Source organism: Aethalodelphis obliquidens, unplaced genomic scaffold (genome assembly GCF_003676395.1).
Source record: "Aethalodelphis obliquidens isolate GAN/ISIS:26980383/991018 unplaced genomic scaffold, ASM367639v1 scaffold2, whole genome shotgun sequence".
Lineage (NCBI taxonomy): Eukaryota > Metazoa > Chordata > Mammalia > Artiodactyla > Delphinidae > Aethalodelphis > Aethalodelphis obliquidens.
Genome location: NW_020837946.1, coordinates 26,828,701 through 26,842,822, shown reverse-complemented (window position 1 = coordinate 26,842,822; position 14,122 = coordinate 26,828,701). Strand labels below are relative to the sequence as shown.

Sequence of the window (14,122 nt, the reverse complement as noted above, 5' to 3'; positions counted from 1 at the left end):
CATATCTGATCATTCTATCCCCTTGCTAACAAATCTTCAGTGGCTACCCATAGTTTTTAGGATACATTTCAGACTCCTTGGTAAGCATATGTTAAGTCTTCATGATCATTCCCGACCAAGCTTACCTTTCCCCACTTCTCTCTTGCCTCTTCTTTTCCATGTTTATTTCTGGTACCAAAATCTGTATTTGCTACAATTGCTGTACAACAAGTTACCCAAATTTCTTAGCAGCTTAAAATGAAAGAAATTTACTGTCTCACATAGTTTCTGAGAATCACGAATCCAGAAACAGCTTAGCTAAGTGGTTGTGACTCAGGGTCTCTCAAGGTACTGACCAGAGCTGCAGTCATCTGAAGACTTGAATGGGCTGGAGTGTCTACTTTCAAGGTCACTCATATGGCTGTTGACCAAAGGGTTCAGTTCTTCAACATCTGGGCCTCCTGAATTCCTCATGACCTGGCAGTTGGCTTCCCATAAAACAAGTTACCCAGGAAAGAGGATGAGAAACCAAGATGGAAGTCTCACTGTCTATTATAACCTAATATCCAGATGGAATCTTCAGTGTCTTTTATAACCTAATCACCAAGGTGACATGCCATCACTTCTGCTATATTCTGTGTATCACATGAACCAACCCTAGTACAGTGTGAGAGGAGACTCCACAAGGGTGTAGATACCAGGAGGCAGGGATCATTGGGGGCTATTTTGGAGGCTAATTACAATAAATAATAATGATTACAATGTCACCATCATTTTATATATAATTATTATGACTAGATATCTGTATTTTCTTTATATCAGTCATTAAGTATTCTCATATTTCTTCTTTACTAATTCTGTTCTACACACATTCCAAGGAGTTTAATTTAATTTAAATGTAAGTGATTTCTTACCTCAAATACTATGCTTCTGCCTGACTTTAAACAATTGTGAAAAACAATGTTATGGTGAAATATTGAGGTCATAAAATACCCAGGAACTTATATTTCTTACATAATTTTTTTCAACCAGAGTAAGCATTGGAAATTTGCAAATATAAATAACAAATGATCTTTCTTTCCTCTGCCAAAACTCAGTGTTAATGGCTTCATTCTGATTTGCCTGTAAAGACAAAGCCAACTATAATGTCCAAGGTTTCCTCTTTGTGGAAGGACATTGTTTTTCCCATTCTCTGATATTGCCACAGTCAGTCATCTACGTGTATATGCATTCATCGACACATATATGCACACAGTCACCCATAGCACACATAAACCTCACATGTGAATTAGATATGAACTCAGTGGCGCTGCAGAAAAAATGAATTATGTCTTCTCTTTGCCTAGCTGCAGGGAGTGGTTGCCATGGAAATGAGGCACAAGGTAGACCTTTCAGAAAATGCTAATGTTAATGTGTCTGCATTGGAGGAGTTCATGTATTAGTCAGAAATAAAGAGAACTTTAATAAAACAATGCAAATATCCTAGGAACAAAAGCTGTCCTCTTATATCAGAGAAATCCAATTTACCATCTCTTTTGCCCTGACCTTGACTGAATGGAACATTACTCTTCCTGGAACTCTGCAATCAGAGAACAGGTAGCTAGTTTTTTAAAATTAATGTCAGATTTCATCTTTAATTACCATATGCATAGACTTAATTTCTGCTTCATTAAATACTGCATAGGGTCAGGACTAATTTCCACAGTTCTCTTCCTCCATAGATTGTCTGTTATTTCCAAAGTGTTTTTTTGCTTTGGTTGCATTCTACTAGGATCTCCCGACCCTAATTAATAACTTGGTTTCCTTAAAGCCATAGTTGCTTGGAAAATTCACTAAAGCAATTCCTACCTTTTTTTGACAGTCTTTTTTGGTCATGATGTATTCTACACATATCAGAGAAGTGTGTGCTAATTATAGAAAAAAATTTAAAGGTATAAAATATCTTTAAAAAATTGAAAATTATCCATGAGCTCATCAGGTAGATATAAACATTTTTTTTGTATATATACTTCTCTTCATTACTTTTACATATACCATTTAGAGTAAGACTTGTATTCATACTTTCATAAAATTTTCTCTTTTTTCTGCAAAATAACTTACAGAATCATAGAATATTAGAGTTGGAAATAACTCTCCTGTCATATCATACAATGAGCTGTCCCCATACCATCTTTATTTACTTATGTAAATTTTTTCTCACATTTAGTTAAGTAGATAGTTGATTAGTTAAGTAAAATGACTTACTGGTTACTTAGTGACAAGTTGATTGTCTGATAATCCTGTCCTAAATGAAAAAATCATGATTGATTATTCTTGCCTTTTATTGACTACTCACCCCAGTGTAGCTCACACTTTTAAGCCAAATAAACTTGTACTTGATAAAATGAAGGTACTTCACGTTATAAATATTTGCTATAGAATGGCCTGTTAACTTCATTCTTGTTTCAGAGTCTCTTTAAATATTAAGCAGCTGAAATGTGAATTTGCTTAACAAATTTTGATTGCCTAAGTTATAGACTCGTTTTTAGTCTCTGATTGCAGCCGTATATTGGTGGAGTCTTGCTGTTGAAGACCTGATTATCAGCAGAACTGATCTGTTAGTAAGTAGTTAATAACTATGAGACTCAACTGTACAGTAGTAATTACTTTCAGTCAAATAAATTTTGTGTGTAAAGACAGAAATATAGTCATCTGGCACCCTCAGGGACAAAACTACCAACATATCATTGCAGTTAGTGTTTCCGTATAGGAATTGTTTTGGATGTTGTTTAAAAGTACAAAAGTCATGCATTATTTGCTCTCTAGGGCAGTTGCCCTCCAATCTTATTAAGAATGTTTAAGAATTACCTGGAGAAATTAGGAATATGGGATGAACAGATCCAAATTACTATATATACAATAGATAAGCGACAACGATTTACTATATAACAGAGAATTATATTCAATATCTTGTAATAACCTCTAACAAAAAATAATCTGAAAAAATATATAGATATACAAAACTGAATCACGTTGCTATACACCTGAAACTAATGCAATATTGTAAATCAACTATACTTCAATAAGAAAAAAAAAAGATTACCTGGAGATACTGTTTAAAATAAAGATTCCTGGGTTCTATCACCAGCAATTCTGGTTTAGTTAAGTTTGGGATAAGACTTGGGAGTGTGCAAATTCTCACAGAAGCAGTACATTGACATATCACTATATAGAACACTGCTCTAGGGACTTGAAATTATTTATGGAACTTCCTAAACTAATTTACTAACTAGAAATATTTGGGGACACTGTGGTGTGGGGCAAAAGGTAAAGGGTAAAGATAGCTAGTCCAATGGTGGGGGGATGGAAATCTGTTGAACTACTAATGTCTGCTTTCATCACCGCGGCCTAGTCAAGAAAACAACAGGCTCTTATAAAAAGTCAATTGACTGTCACAAATGCTTGAGAACCTAAAATTACCCAGCTGGTAGCCAAGCCAACCTCATTCTTTGTCTTTTCTTTATAAATCCAAGAGTACAGCACTGAAAAAATAAAATCCTCTTATTCTAGGTATGAATGATAGGCTGAGAGGAGTGGATTAGTCCATGCTTTTTAAAAAACGAGAAGTGGGGTGGGTGGGAGGGAAGAGTGTTGAAGACCTCTTAGGAAAATGGTAGAAATGAGAATCAAGGTTGTTACTTTCCCTCCAACTGGGCTTGGGGACATAACCAGTCAGGGTCTCAGGAGGAAACAAGTGATAGACTGGTAATTTGAGAAGAGATTAAAAAGGGCTATTTACAAAGGTTTAGATAGGATGTAGCGAAACCACAGGAGCTAGTGCAGTACTCCAGGGAGAGTGCCATCAGGAGGCCCACCAGGAGGCTCCAAGTCTGAGTGGGCAATGGGAGGGAACAGCTGTGGAGAACTGTAGGGAGAGAGTGATTAATAAGATCTGTGACCTACCGTGGTCACATCGGTCCTAGGCCACAGTGTGAGCTCTCCTCAGATCTCTGGGAGGGAGAAAATCATTGTCCTTCTTCCTTCCCATCTCCTGTGGGAGCCTCCTGTTGGAGAATTCACCCTGGAGCGAAAGGCATGGGAGCCTTCTATAGAGTCTATACAGACCAGTCTTTCTGGACATGGAGGTAGAGAAGGGTGGAAAGTGGATGGGGTTGGGGAGCAGCAGGGTTGGAGGCAAATAAGAGATATCCTGCCCAAGAGGAGAACCTTAATTTTGAATCTAACCCTCATACTTCTTATGAAAACTCAGCAATTCACAATTCTGAGACTCAGCCTTTTAAATAAAATGATTACATAATGAAAAGTTAGATAATAAAGTATTTTGAAAGAACAGTCTAACACATCACCCGGAGGATGAGGAGACATTTGTATAAAACTATATATATAAATAATATAAATTACATATATAAATATTTACATTATACATTTATTATATATTTATTTTATATATAATGGATGTACAGAGTTCTGTATAAATGTGTATCAATATATGTGTATATTATATAAAATATAGTGTACATATGGATAGAGTTTCTGTATATATAAATAGTGGATATTTAGTCTATATTGATAAAGTTCAAGATCTTAGTTGGCTAAAATCCTCTAAAGAAACACAGAGAAAAGTACACAACACCCAAGTGGTTAATTTTATGTATTTTCACAGGTGAATACACTAGAGTAATCAGCACCCAGGTAAAATAGAACATTACAAGCACCCCAGCCTGGTAGATCATATAACACCTAATTAATTTTTGTTAAATGAATATACATACTAGCATTTTTTGGCCTATTCTCCTTTGGCTGACTTTGAGAATGTTCTCTAGGTTTTTACTGTAACAAAATTGCTACAATAAATATTCTTGTGCATGTCTCCTTGTGTACAAGGGTTTCTCTAAGGTGGACTTTCTGGATCATAAGGCAGGGACACTGTAAAATTTACTAGATATCACCAAATTGCACCCTGAAAGGGTTTACCAGCAGTGTATGAGCGTTCCCATGTATTTGCACCCTCCGCATTTCTTACTGTCTTCAGGCTTCTATACTCTCACAGATCTGATGGGTGTGAGGTGATATCTCATTGTGGTCTAAGTCTACATTTCCCTGATTATTCATGAAGTAGAGTATCTCTTTATGTTTATTCTCTGTTTAGGTTTTCTTTCTGGTGAAATTTCCTTCGATACCCTTTGCTCCATTTGAACTATTTGTCTTTTTCTTACTGATTTATAAGCATTCTTTATTAATGAGAAGAATAATCCTTTGTAGGCTAAATACATTTCAATTATCTTTTATATTTTGTAGACGTTTCACTTTGTTTATGTTTTTTAATAGAAGTTTTACATTTGAAATAGTCAAATTTATCAATACTCTCTTAAAATAGTTGGGGATGGTATCTTCTTTAAGAATCCTTTCATATTGGTTATAAATATTTTCTCCATAGTTTTCTTCTGTTTTGCCTTTGCTATGTCTCCAGTTCATCTAAAGTTGGCTTTTTCTGATACATGGTGGTATGAAATAGGGATTTGGTTTCTCCACATGAATGACTCATTTTTTCCCTCAGCATTTCTTAAACAGTTATTTTCCTGCAGATTTGTAACTTTATTGAGTATCAGTATCAGTATCCACACATGTGAATGTATGATTTTGGGGCTCTCCATTCTGTTGCATCTCCCTATTTGCCTAACTCTACCCATATTCTACAGTCTTATCATTATAGCTCTTTTCTCATTTTTGTTATTGACTTTAATAAATTAATAATAAATTTTATAAAAGGTTTTGTGCATCTATTAAGAAAATCATGGGACATGTTCTCCTATAATCTTTTTAGGTAGTAAATTAATAGATTTTCTAATAATAAATCATCCTTAAATTCCTGGGGAAAACCCAATTTGTGCATTGCTGGATGTAGTTTGTTAATATTTTATTATTTTTACATTGTGCTCATAAATGAGTGTGGCTTTTGGTTTTCCTTTCCTGTTCTGTTCTTGTCTGGTTTCAGTAGCAAATTTATAATAGCCTCATGAAAAGAATGTTCCCTCATTTTTCTGTCTTTGGAACACTTTGTATAAAACTAGAAATACCTGTTTCCTTAATATTTAATGAAATTTGGCTGTAAACCTTCTGGGCTTGATATATTTTTAAAATAAACTTTATTTACCACAGTTCAATTTTTAAAGGTGGTGGGTCTATTTAGGTTTTAATTTCTTCTTGAATCAGTTTGGTTGGATAAATATGTGTTCATCTAGGTATTCAAACTTTTAATTCCATTGTTCACAGTGTTTTCCCTCATTTCTGAAACCGTCACCATATCTAGTTATGTCTGCTTTTTCAGTGATAGTATTTTGATCATACTTTTTACTACATTTCTTGATTAATTTGTATTAGTTTTATCAAAGAAATAACATTTGTTTTTGTTAATCCTATCTATCTTTGTTTAATATTTCATTAGTATATGCTCCTATTTTATCTTTTTTTATTCTTTACTATTTGGGGGTTTATTTACTTTTTTTTTAACCTATTGAAGTAGATGCTTACTTCATTATTTTTCACTTCATTATGTTTCCTTTATCCTGCTATAAGCATGTAGATCTCTAAATGTTCCTCTCATTCCACTTTATCTGTATCTCACACATTTTCATATGTGGAATCATTATCATTCCATGTAATATTTTAAAAATTCTAATTGTAACTTTTTATTTGACCCATGAGTTATTTCAAAGTGTATTTCTAAATTTGCTAACTGATGAGAGCTTTTCTTTTTGCTATTAGTTTCTACTGGAATTCAACTATGGTTAGGGTACTAGATTTATGTGAGATGTTGAGTTTTCAGTTTCTTTTGAGACTTCATTTGTAAACACTGCAAGGTACAAGAAAATAATGCTGAGTGTGTTATTCAGATCTCCTATATTCTTACTAATCTTTGTATGCTTGATCTACTATTTGCTAGAAAATATGTGTTAAAATACTACTACTATTATTTATTTGTCTATTTTCCCCTTACAAGTCTCTCAGGTTTTGCTTTAAGCATTTGGTAGCATTCTTGTTAGGTATGTACAATACATGTTTAGAATTAGCATAGCTTCCTAAGTTTTTCTTTTAACATTATGGTGACAATCTTTATATCTAATAATACTTTTACCTCAAAGTTTATTTTTTATTATTGCTACACAAACTTCCTTTGAGTTATATTTGCATTTCTATACCCATTCTCTCCCTTCCTAAATTTCTGTGCCCTCAACTTTTAGGATTTTCTTTTGTAATTAGCATGTGACTAAACCTTGTTTTTTAAATCCAGTGTGAACATTTTTGTCTTCTAGCCCATGAATGTATTCAGTATTTATTTTGATAACTGCCATTTGGATTTATATTTTCCATTTTATTTTATTTTGTGCTTTTTATACACTCTGCTTTTTTTTTTTTTTTTTTTTTTGCGGTACGCGGGCCTCTTAACTGTTGTGGCCGCTCCCATTGCGGAGCACAGGCTCCGGATGCGCAGGCTCAGTGGCCATGGCTCACGGGCCCAGCCGCTCCGCAGCCTGTGGGATCTTCCCGGACCAGGGCACGAACCCGTGTCCCCTGCATCGGCAGGCGTACTCTCAACCACTGCGCCACAGGAAAGCCCCTATACTCTGCTTTTTATGTTTCTTTTTTCTCTTCCGCTCTGCCTGTTAACTGATTGAGTTTTCTCTAATCTCCTTTTTTCTTCTATTGGAAGGAGATTTTCTATTATACGGCTACCATTGAAAGTATAACATGGATATTTATCTATTGAAAGTCAGAATTAAATAAAATCCCAGTGTTTCAGCTCTGCCTTGTTATATACACTTGTGAAAACATCACCAAAATCAAGATAATGAACATACCCCTCACCCTTTAAGGTTTCTTTGTGCCTTTTATAATTTTTCCCCTTCTGCACCCCACTCTTTCCTCGTTCATAGGCAACCAGTGATCTGCTTTCTGTCACTATGGATTAGTTTGCAGTTTTCCAGAATTTCATATAAGTGAACACATACTCTTTTTACTCAGTGTAATTATTGAATATATTAATAGTTCTCTTCCTTTTATTGCTGAGTAATATTCTGTCAAATGGATATACCACAGTTTGCTTATCCACTCACCTGTTGATGTGCATTTGTGTTGTTTTAAGTTTGGGGCAATTCCATTCTTATGAAGTCCTCTCCACTCCAAGATTATAAAAACAAATAGCCAATTTTTTTTCTAGTATTATTATAGTTTTATATTTTTGCCTTTAAATCTTAATCCATCTTGATTTTATTTGGTGATAAAATATGCTAATTAAGAAAGGTTAAATTAAGTTTTTTTCTGAGGAGTAAGTCAATTATGCCAATATTATTGACTAGTATATTCTTGGAACTAATTTGATTCATGACCTTTTTATATATTAAATTCTTGTAAATATTTGAATCTTTTGTAGCTCCATATTTTATACCACTGAACTTTTGTTTAAACTCTTGGCTAAGTATGATTGTTGTAAAGCACAGACTAATATCTGGCAATTTATACTCTTTATACTTCCTGTTAAACCTTTCTGGATTACTCCCAAACTTTTCTTCATCCATCCAGTTAAGTTTCAGAACAGTCTTATTGATTTATCAAAGATAAATCCCTTTAGAATTTTGGTTAGAATTTGTGATATTGTGATTTATAAAAAGAAATAGATGATATTTGGTCTTTGTCCTTGTTTCTGGTACAACGATCCTACAACCCTTAGAGTCTCCTAAGTGAGGAGAGGAGCAAAGGTGTCTCTTGTTATGTTAATGAGGTGACTTTTGGACAGCATCTAAGGTTAAGGGCTGGCTGCCAGGAGAACTAATCATGTGATTAGAGGGTTGGAAATTTTAGCCTCACCCCTGACCTCCCAAAAGGGGAGACAGACTGGAGGTTGAAATAGTCGCCAATGGCCAGTGATTTAATCAATCACTGCCTATGTAATGAAGCCTCCATAAAAACCCAAAAGAGAGGGTTCAGAGAGCTTCCAGGCTGGTGAACACATGGAAGTGCTAGGACAGTGGCGAGCCTGGAGAAGGCATGAAAGCTCCGTGCCCTTTCCCCATACCTTGCCTTATGCATCTCTTCTGTCTGGCTGTTCTTGAGTTATATCCTTTTATAATAAACTGATAATCTAGTGAGTACATGAGTTTCCTGAATGCTGTTAGCCTCCCTAGTGAATTAATTAAACCCAAGGAGGGGACCATGGGAACATCTGATTCGTAGCCAGTCATTCAGAAGTACAGGTAACAACCTGGCCTTGCAGCTGGAAGCTGAAGTCCCGGGGCAGGGGTTGTGGGAACCTCCAATCTATAGCTAGTAGGTCAGAAGTGCTGGTAACAACCTGGACTTGTGACTGGTGTCTGAAGTGGAGCGGGAGCAGTCTTGTAGCACTGAACCCTTAACCTGTAGAATCTGACATTGTCTCCAGGTAGGAGGTGTCAGAATTGAGTTATATTGTAGGACATCCAGTCGGCATCCAAAGAATTGTTGGTGATGTGGGAAACACTCCCTTCCTACTTCCACACATTGAAACTGGGTACAGAACACAAAAGAGAATTACATTAAACTTACGGATTCCACCTATAAAGAGTGGAAATCTTTATAGAATTGAGTATTTATTCCAATGATTATAGTTTGTCTTTTCGTTTATTAAGATTTTTTAAAATGTTCTATAGTACTGTCTATAGTGGTTTCCAAGTGTCGCCAGCTTCTTGTATTGCCATTCTCTTTTAGTTTGTGGGTTGATTTTCTAGGCTAACTTCTTTAGTGCCTGTGCAATCTTTCCTAATATATCCTGATACTGATTATTTTTTTCAGTGGTTTGTAAACCATAATATAGGACAATGATCAAATCTTATGTTGAGTGTTAGATATTCCCTACATAAACTGATACCAATTGATGTTAAATTGATCTTTCTTCCCCTTACTTTTTGGAGTGGATGTTTATCTTCAGTTTGTTAGGTCAAATATTATTTAAATTTGAATGTATTAATAAGTTATGTACGTGGGCTTCTCATTGCAGTGGCTTCTCTTGTCGCGAACATGGGCTCTAGGTGCGCAGGCTTGAGCAGTTGCAGCATGTGGGCTCAGTAGTTGTGGCACGTGGGCCCTAGAGCGTGCAAGCTTCAGTAGTTGTGGCATGCAGGCTCAGTAGTTGTGGCGTATAGGCTTAGTGGCTCCGTGGCATGTGGGATCTTCCCAAACCAGGGATCAAACCCGTTTCCCCTGAATTTTCAGGCAGATTCTTAACCACTGTGCCACCAGGGAAATCCTGAAAAGGCCTTTCTTATTTACATTTTCAAACTGTTTATTGCTTGTATGTACAAAAGCCATTGATTTCATCATCTTTGTTTTGAATCCTTTTCTGAAGTTTATCAGTTTATTCAAATAAATGAAGACAGACAATAAGCATGTAAACAAAATAAATATAATTTCAAGTCATGCCACGTGCTATGAAGAAAATTAGAACAAGATGAAGAGATGAATAGTGGGAGAGTGAAGCCATTTCCCATAATGGTTAGGAAAGACCTCTCTGAAAAGATGACATTGGAACAGAACCCGGATAAAGCTTAGATCATAAGGATAGAAATTTCCACATAGAGAAAAGCTCTGAAGCAGGCAAAAGCTTGATGTATTCAGGGGTGGTAAGAAGGTCAGTGTGAGTAGAGCACAACTACCAGATGTATCCAGATGGGTCCAATCAGGAAGGAGAAACCACACAGTAATTTGAACAGGGCAAATTTAATATAGTGAATTATTAAGTATAACAGAGGATTGGGGTTTTGGGGTAATGAGAGACCAGCAAGTAAGAAGTAAAGAGAATTCTAAAGCATATAGAAATAGCAGATACAATGGAGCAGTCACCAACTTTGAAGCTCAGACACAACACCCAAGGAAGAAGCCCCTCCAGGACTGAGATCCAGACCTTGTTGGAGAGGACAGAGTCACACCTCACTGAATGGAAGAGAAGTCAGCGTGGTGCTGTATCAGGGGAACATGCTGCAAATCTGCCCTCTGGAACTTGTCAGAAATCCACTCTCTAGGGTGCTAGGGAAAGCTGTTCATGGGGGGGGGTGCTCTTAGTAGAGGCACTTTGCTACAGAACTTCCTGAAACGGGATGTGCCAGGGGAGCTGTTGACCACTGGGTGCTGCTAGCCACTGATCACGGAGGAGCTGGGCCCAGGAAGAGCTGTGAGTGCGGCAGGAGCCCGGTGCTAGAAAAATCACCCAGGCTGCAGACCCTGCACACTGGGGCAGCCGTGTGCCCCGCAGGAGCTCAGCCCTGGATACACACAGACGCGACGGGAGCCTGGTACTGGAGAAGCTGCACACAGTGGAGGGACGTGCCAAGCAAATCCATCAGAACCAGGAAGCAAAATTCTTTCCTCTTGCAATACCTCTTCCATTCCCTCTACTGACAACGCTTAACATCATGCCAGCTGTCCACAGAAAAATATTTAAAGGACTCGAATCCATTTTCACAGAGCAAGCAGAAAAGATGAACTTGGAGTTAAGAGGGAAAAAATAAATAACTGGCATACCAGTGCAAGCATGATAATGAGGTTAGAGTGATAGACACAGCCAGATTATGCAGGCCATGTTGGCCACTGTAAACAGCTTGCATTTCATTTTAAGATCTTTATTTAAAAATCTGTTGGAGGGGTTTGAGCAGAGGAGTGGAGAAACGAGAAGAAGCAATAAGACTAGGAAGAAGTAATTGCAGTAAAGCCTAATGGGACATGTTGGGGTCTGTGGAGCAAAGTGGTTGGAAGGAGAATCTATGGGACTTCCTGATGGATTAAAAGTTGCCATGCTGTTGACGTCCAAAGCGTATTCTAGCTCCCCGTAAAAGGGATAAACTCTAACATTCCATACATAGGAACTGATACGAAGAAACACTTTCTACAACCAGTTGACTGCCCACTTGGTTAAATAATTAGTATCGTAGCAATTTATGTGGTTGAATTGTAACTTATACTCAGTTTGCTACTTCCATTAAAATATTCAAGAATATTAGACTACAAGATAGCATCAACGGTCACAACCATCGTGTACATAGACAGTCACCCCTCCACATGCCAGACAATGCTAATGAGAGTAGAGAGGAGAAAGGGCGTCACGTGCTTTGGTAAGGGATTAGAAAGGCTATGAAAATGATTCACAGGGCACCAGACCTCATAGGGGTTTGTATATCTGAACTTTTTACTGCACGCACAGTAAGAAATATATTTTACTCATGACTCACGGCAAGTATGTAAAGTGAAAAAGTATCACCAACCATACAAATCCTTACTCCATTTGTTGCATTTTGATAGTTTTTATTCTAGTTAACATTTTAATAATAGTCATATCCTTTTGAATGAATTTCCTGAACCAGTAATGAGTCAAAACCTCCAATTCAAAAAATATGTGCCTAGTAAATTAAGGAGAACCTTTCCTTCTCACTCTCAGTGGCTGCGTTTTTCTTTTTTTTTTTCTGAAGCTCTTCACGTGGGGGTGGCACCATTTGCTAGTTGATAGCAGGGTATAAAAGTTTCTCTTTTGCATCATTTAATTCAGGAAGAAATTATGCTGGGGGTTAATTTCAGATTTTAGATTTAAGATTCCATCTTTGGATTCCAGAAGTTCTAAGTTTATAATTTGTCATGTATTGTCTATCATTCTCACCAGACCATACGTTCCTCAAGGTGAGGAAGTTGAACTTACTTACCTTCATATCCCCTAAGATACCTGAGATGCTGAGCAATTGCTTAAAACTAATTTGTAGTGCAATTAAGTTGAACATTAAATAATGAATATATCGTGTGTGTAAACTGAATAATAGAATTCCAGAATTCTGAGATTTTTTTAAAAATTAGTTTTGCTGTCTTATATGGATATGACTTTAGAATTTTCAGAATGATTTCATTTTCCTCAGAGTATAACTTCTGTTCGTTTAGTACTTTGCAGTTTGCTTGGCTCCTTTACATAATATTATCAAACTGAAATTAAAATATCCCAGTGAAGTACACAAATATTATGTCCATTTCTATCAAGGTACAAGTCAACCTGATAGCTTAGCATAAAAGAAACATCATGATCTGAACCTCATCTGTTTTTATAGATCTCATCAGTGGCCACCACCCAAATTACTCACCAACTATACCAACTGCATGATTCTCCCCCACCGACTTAAAACTCATGATTTTTTAAAAACTCCGTGCCTTCGTAGGCATTGTTCCCTCTGACTGAAATGCTGATCCACTCTCCTGACCCATCCTCAACTTTGCCTGTATAATTGCTACCTATCCTTCAAAACTCTCTCAAATGTCTCTACTTCTAGGTAGTATCTAGCAAAAGCAAAATGAGTGAGACCAGTTAGGAGGACAGTAGAGTAAATCAGACAAGAGATAAGTGAATGAATAAATGACCAAATGAGAAAAGCAGAGCTATAAGCTACGTTGTGCCTCCCCTTGGAATGTATGACTGCCAGGATAATCACGTTCTTTCTGCCATTGGGAACAGGGTCTCTCTCGTGATTCCTCCATGCCAAAGGTCCCGCTATGCCACCTACTTTGACGTTGCTGTTCTTCGCTGCCTACTCCAGCCCCATTGGTCTGAGGAGGGCACTCAGTGGTCTCTGATGTACTATCTACAAAGGCTGAGACACATGTTGGAAGAGAAGCCACAAAAGCCCACAGAGCCGGATATTCCTCTCCTGCCCAGACCCAGAAGCAGCTCCATGGTGGCGGCAGCTCCCTCACTAGTGAACACACACAAAACCCAAGTAAGAGAAACTTGGTCCATTATCATTTGAACCAACAACTTCAGCCATAACAGATTCTTTGTTTCTTCTGTGCATCCAGCTCCTATTTATCCCAGTGCTGACTGTTGGATTGGTGGGTTACTCTGATGCTATTTTCCATCTTTTACTGCGGGACCCTTTTGCCGTTCTTTAGCATTTAATTGACCATTCAAAGAGGTGCTATCTAAATGCCTCTTACACACAGTCATCTAGAGGAAGCCTCTGTTGATCCAGGATAATGGAAAATGGATCCTCTGGTTAATCAAAGTGCTAGTCAATTGAGAGTTTTCACATATAAGTGTCAATTGATGATATTATAAAATGCATGACACTAGCACTTTACTGAACGT

General features: G+C 37.0%; 1 protein-coding gene across 2 annotated transcripts in view; it reads left to right on the top strand.

Moving 5' to 3' along the window:
* Window positions 1-14,122, top strand: part of UNC80 (unc-80 subunit of NALCN channel complex) — a 237,999-nt gene that overhangs the window by 25,423 nt on the left and 198,454 nt on the right. For both annotated transcript variants that reach the window (XM_027122575.1, XM_027122582.1), the window contains exon 8: window positions 13,493-13,754. In XM_027122575.1, the coding sequence (XP_026978376.1) occupies window positions 13,493-13,754 (262 nt within the window). The remainder of the gene's footprint in view (window positions 1-13,492; window positions 13,755-14,122) is intronic.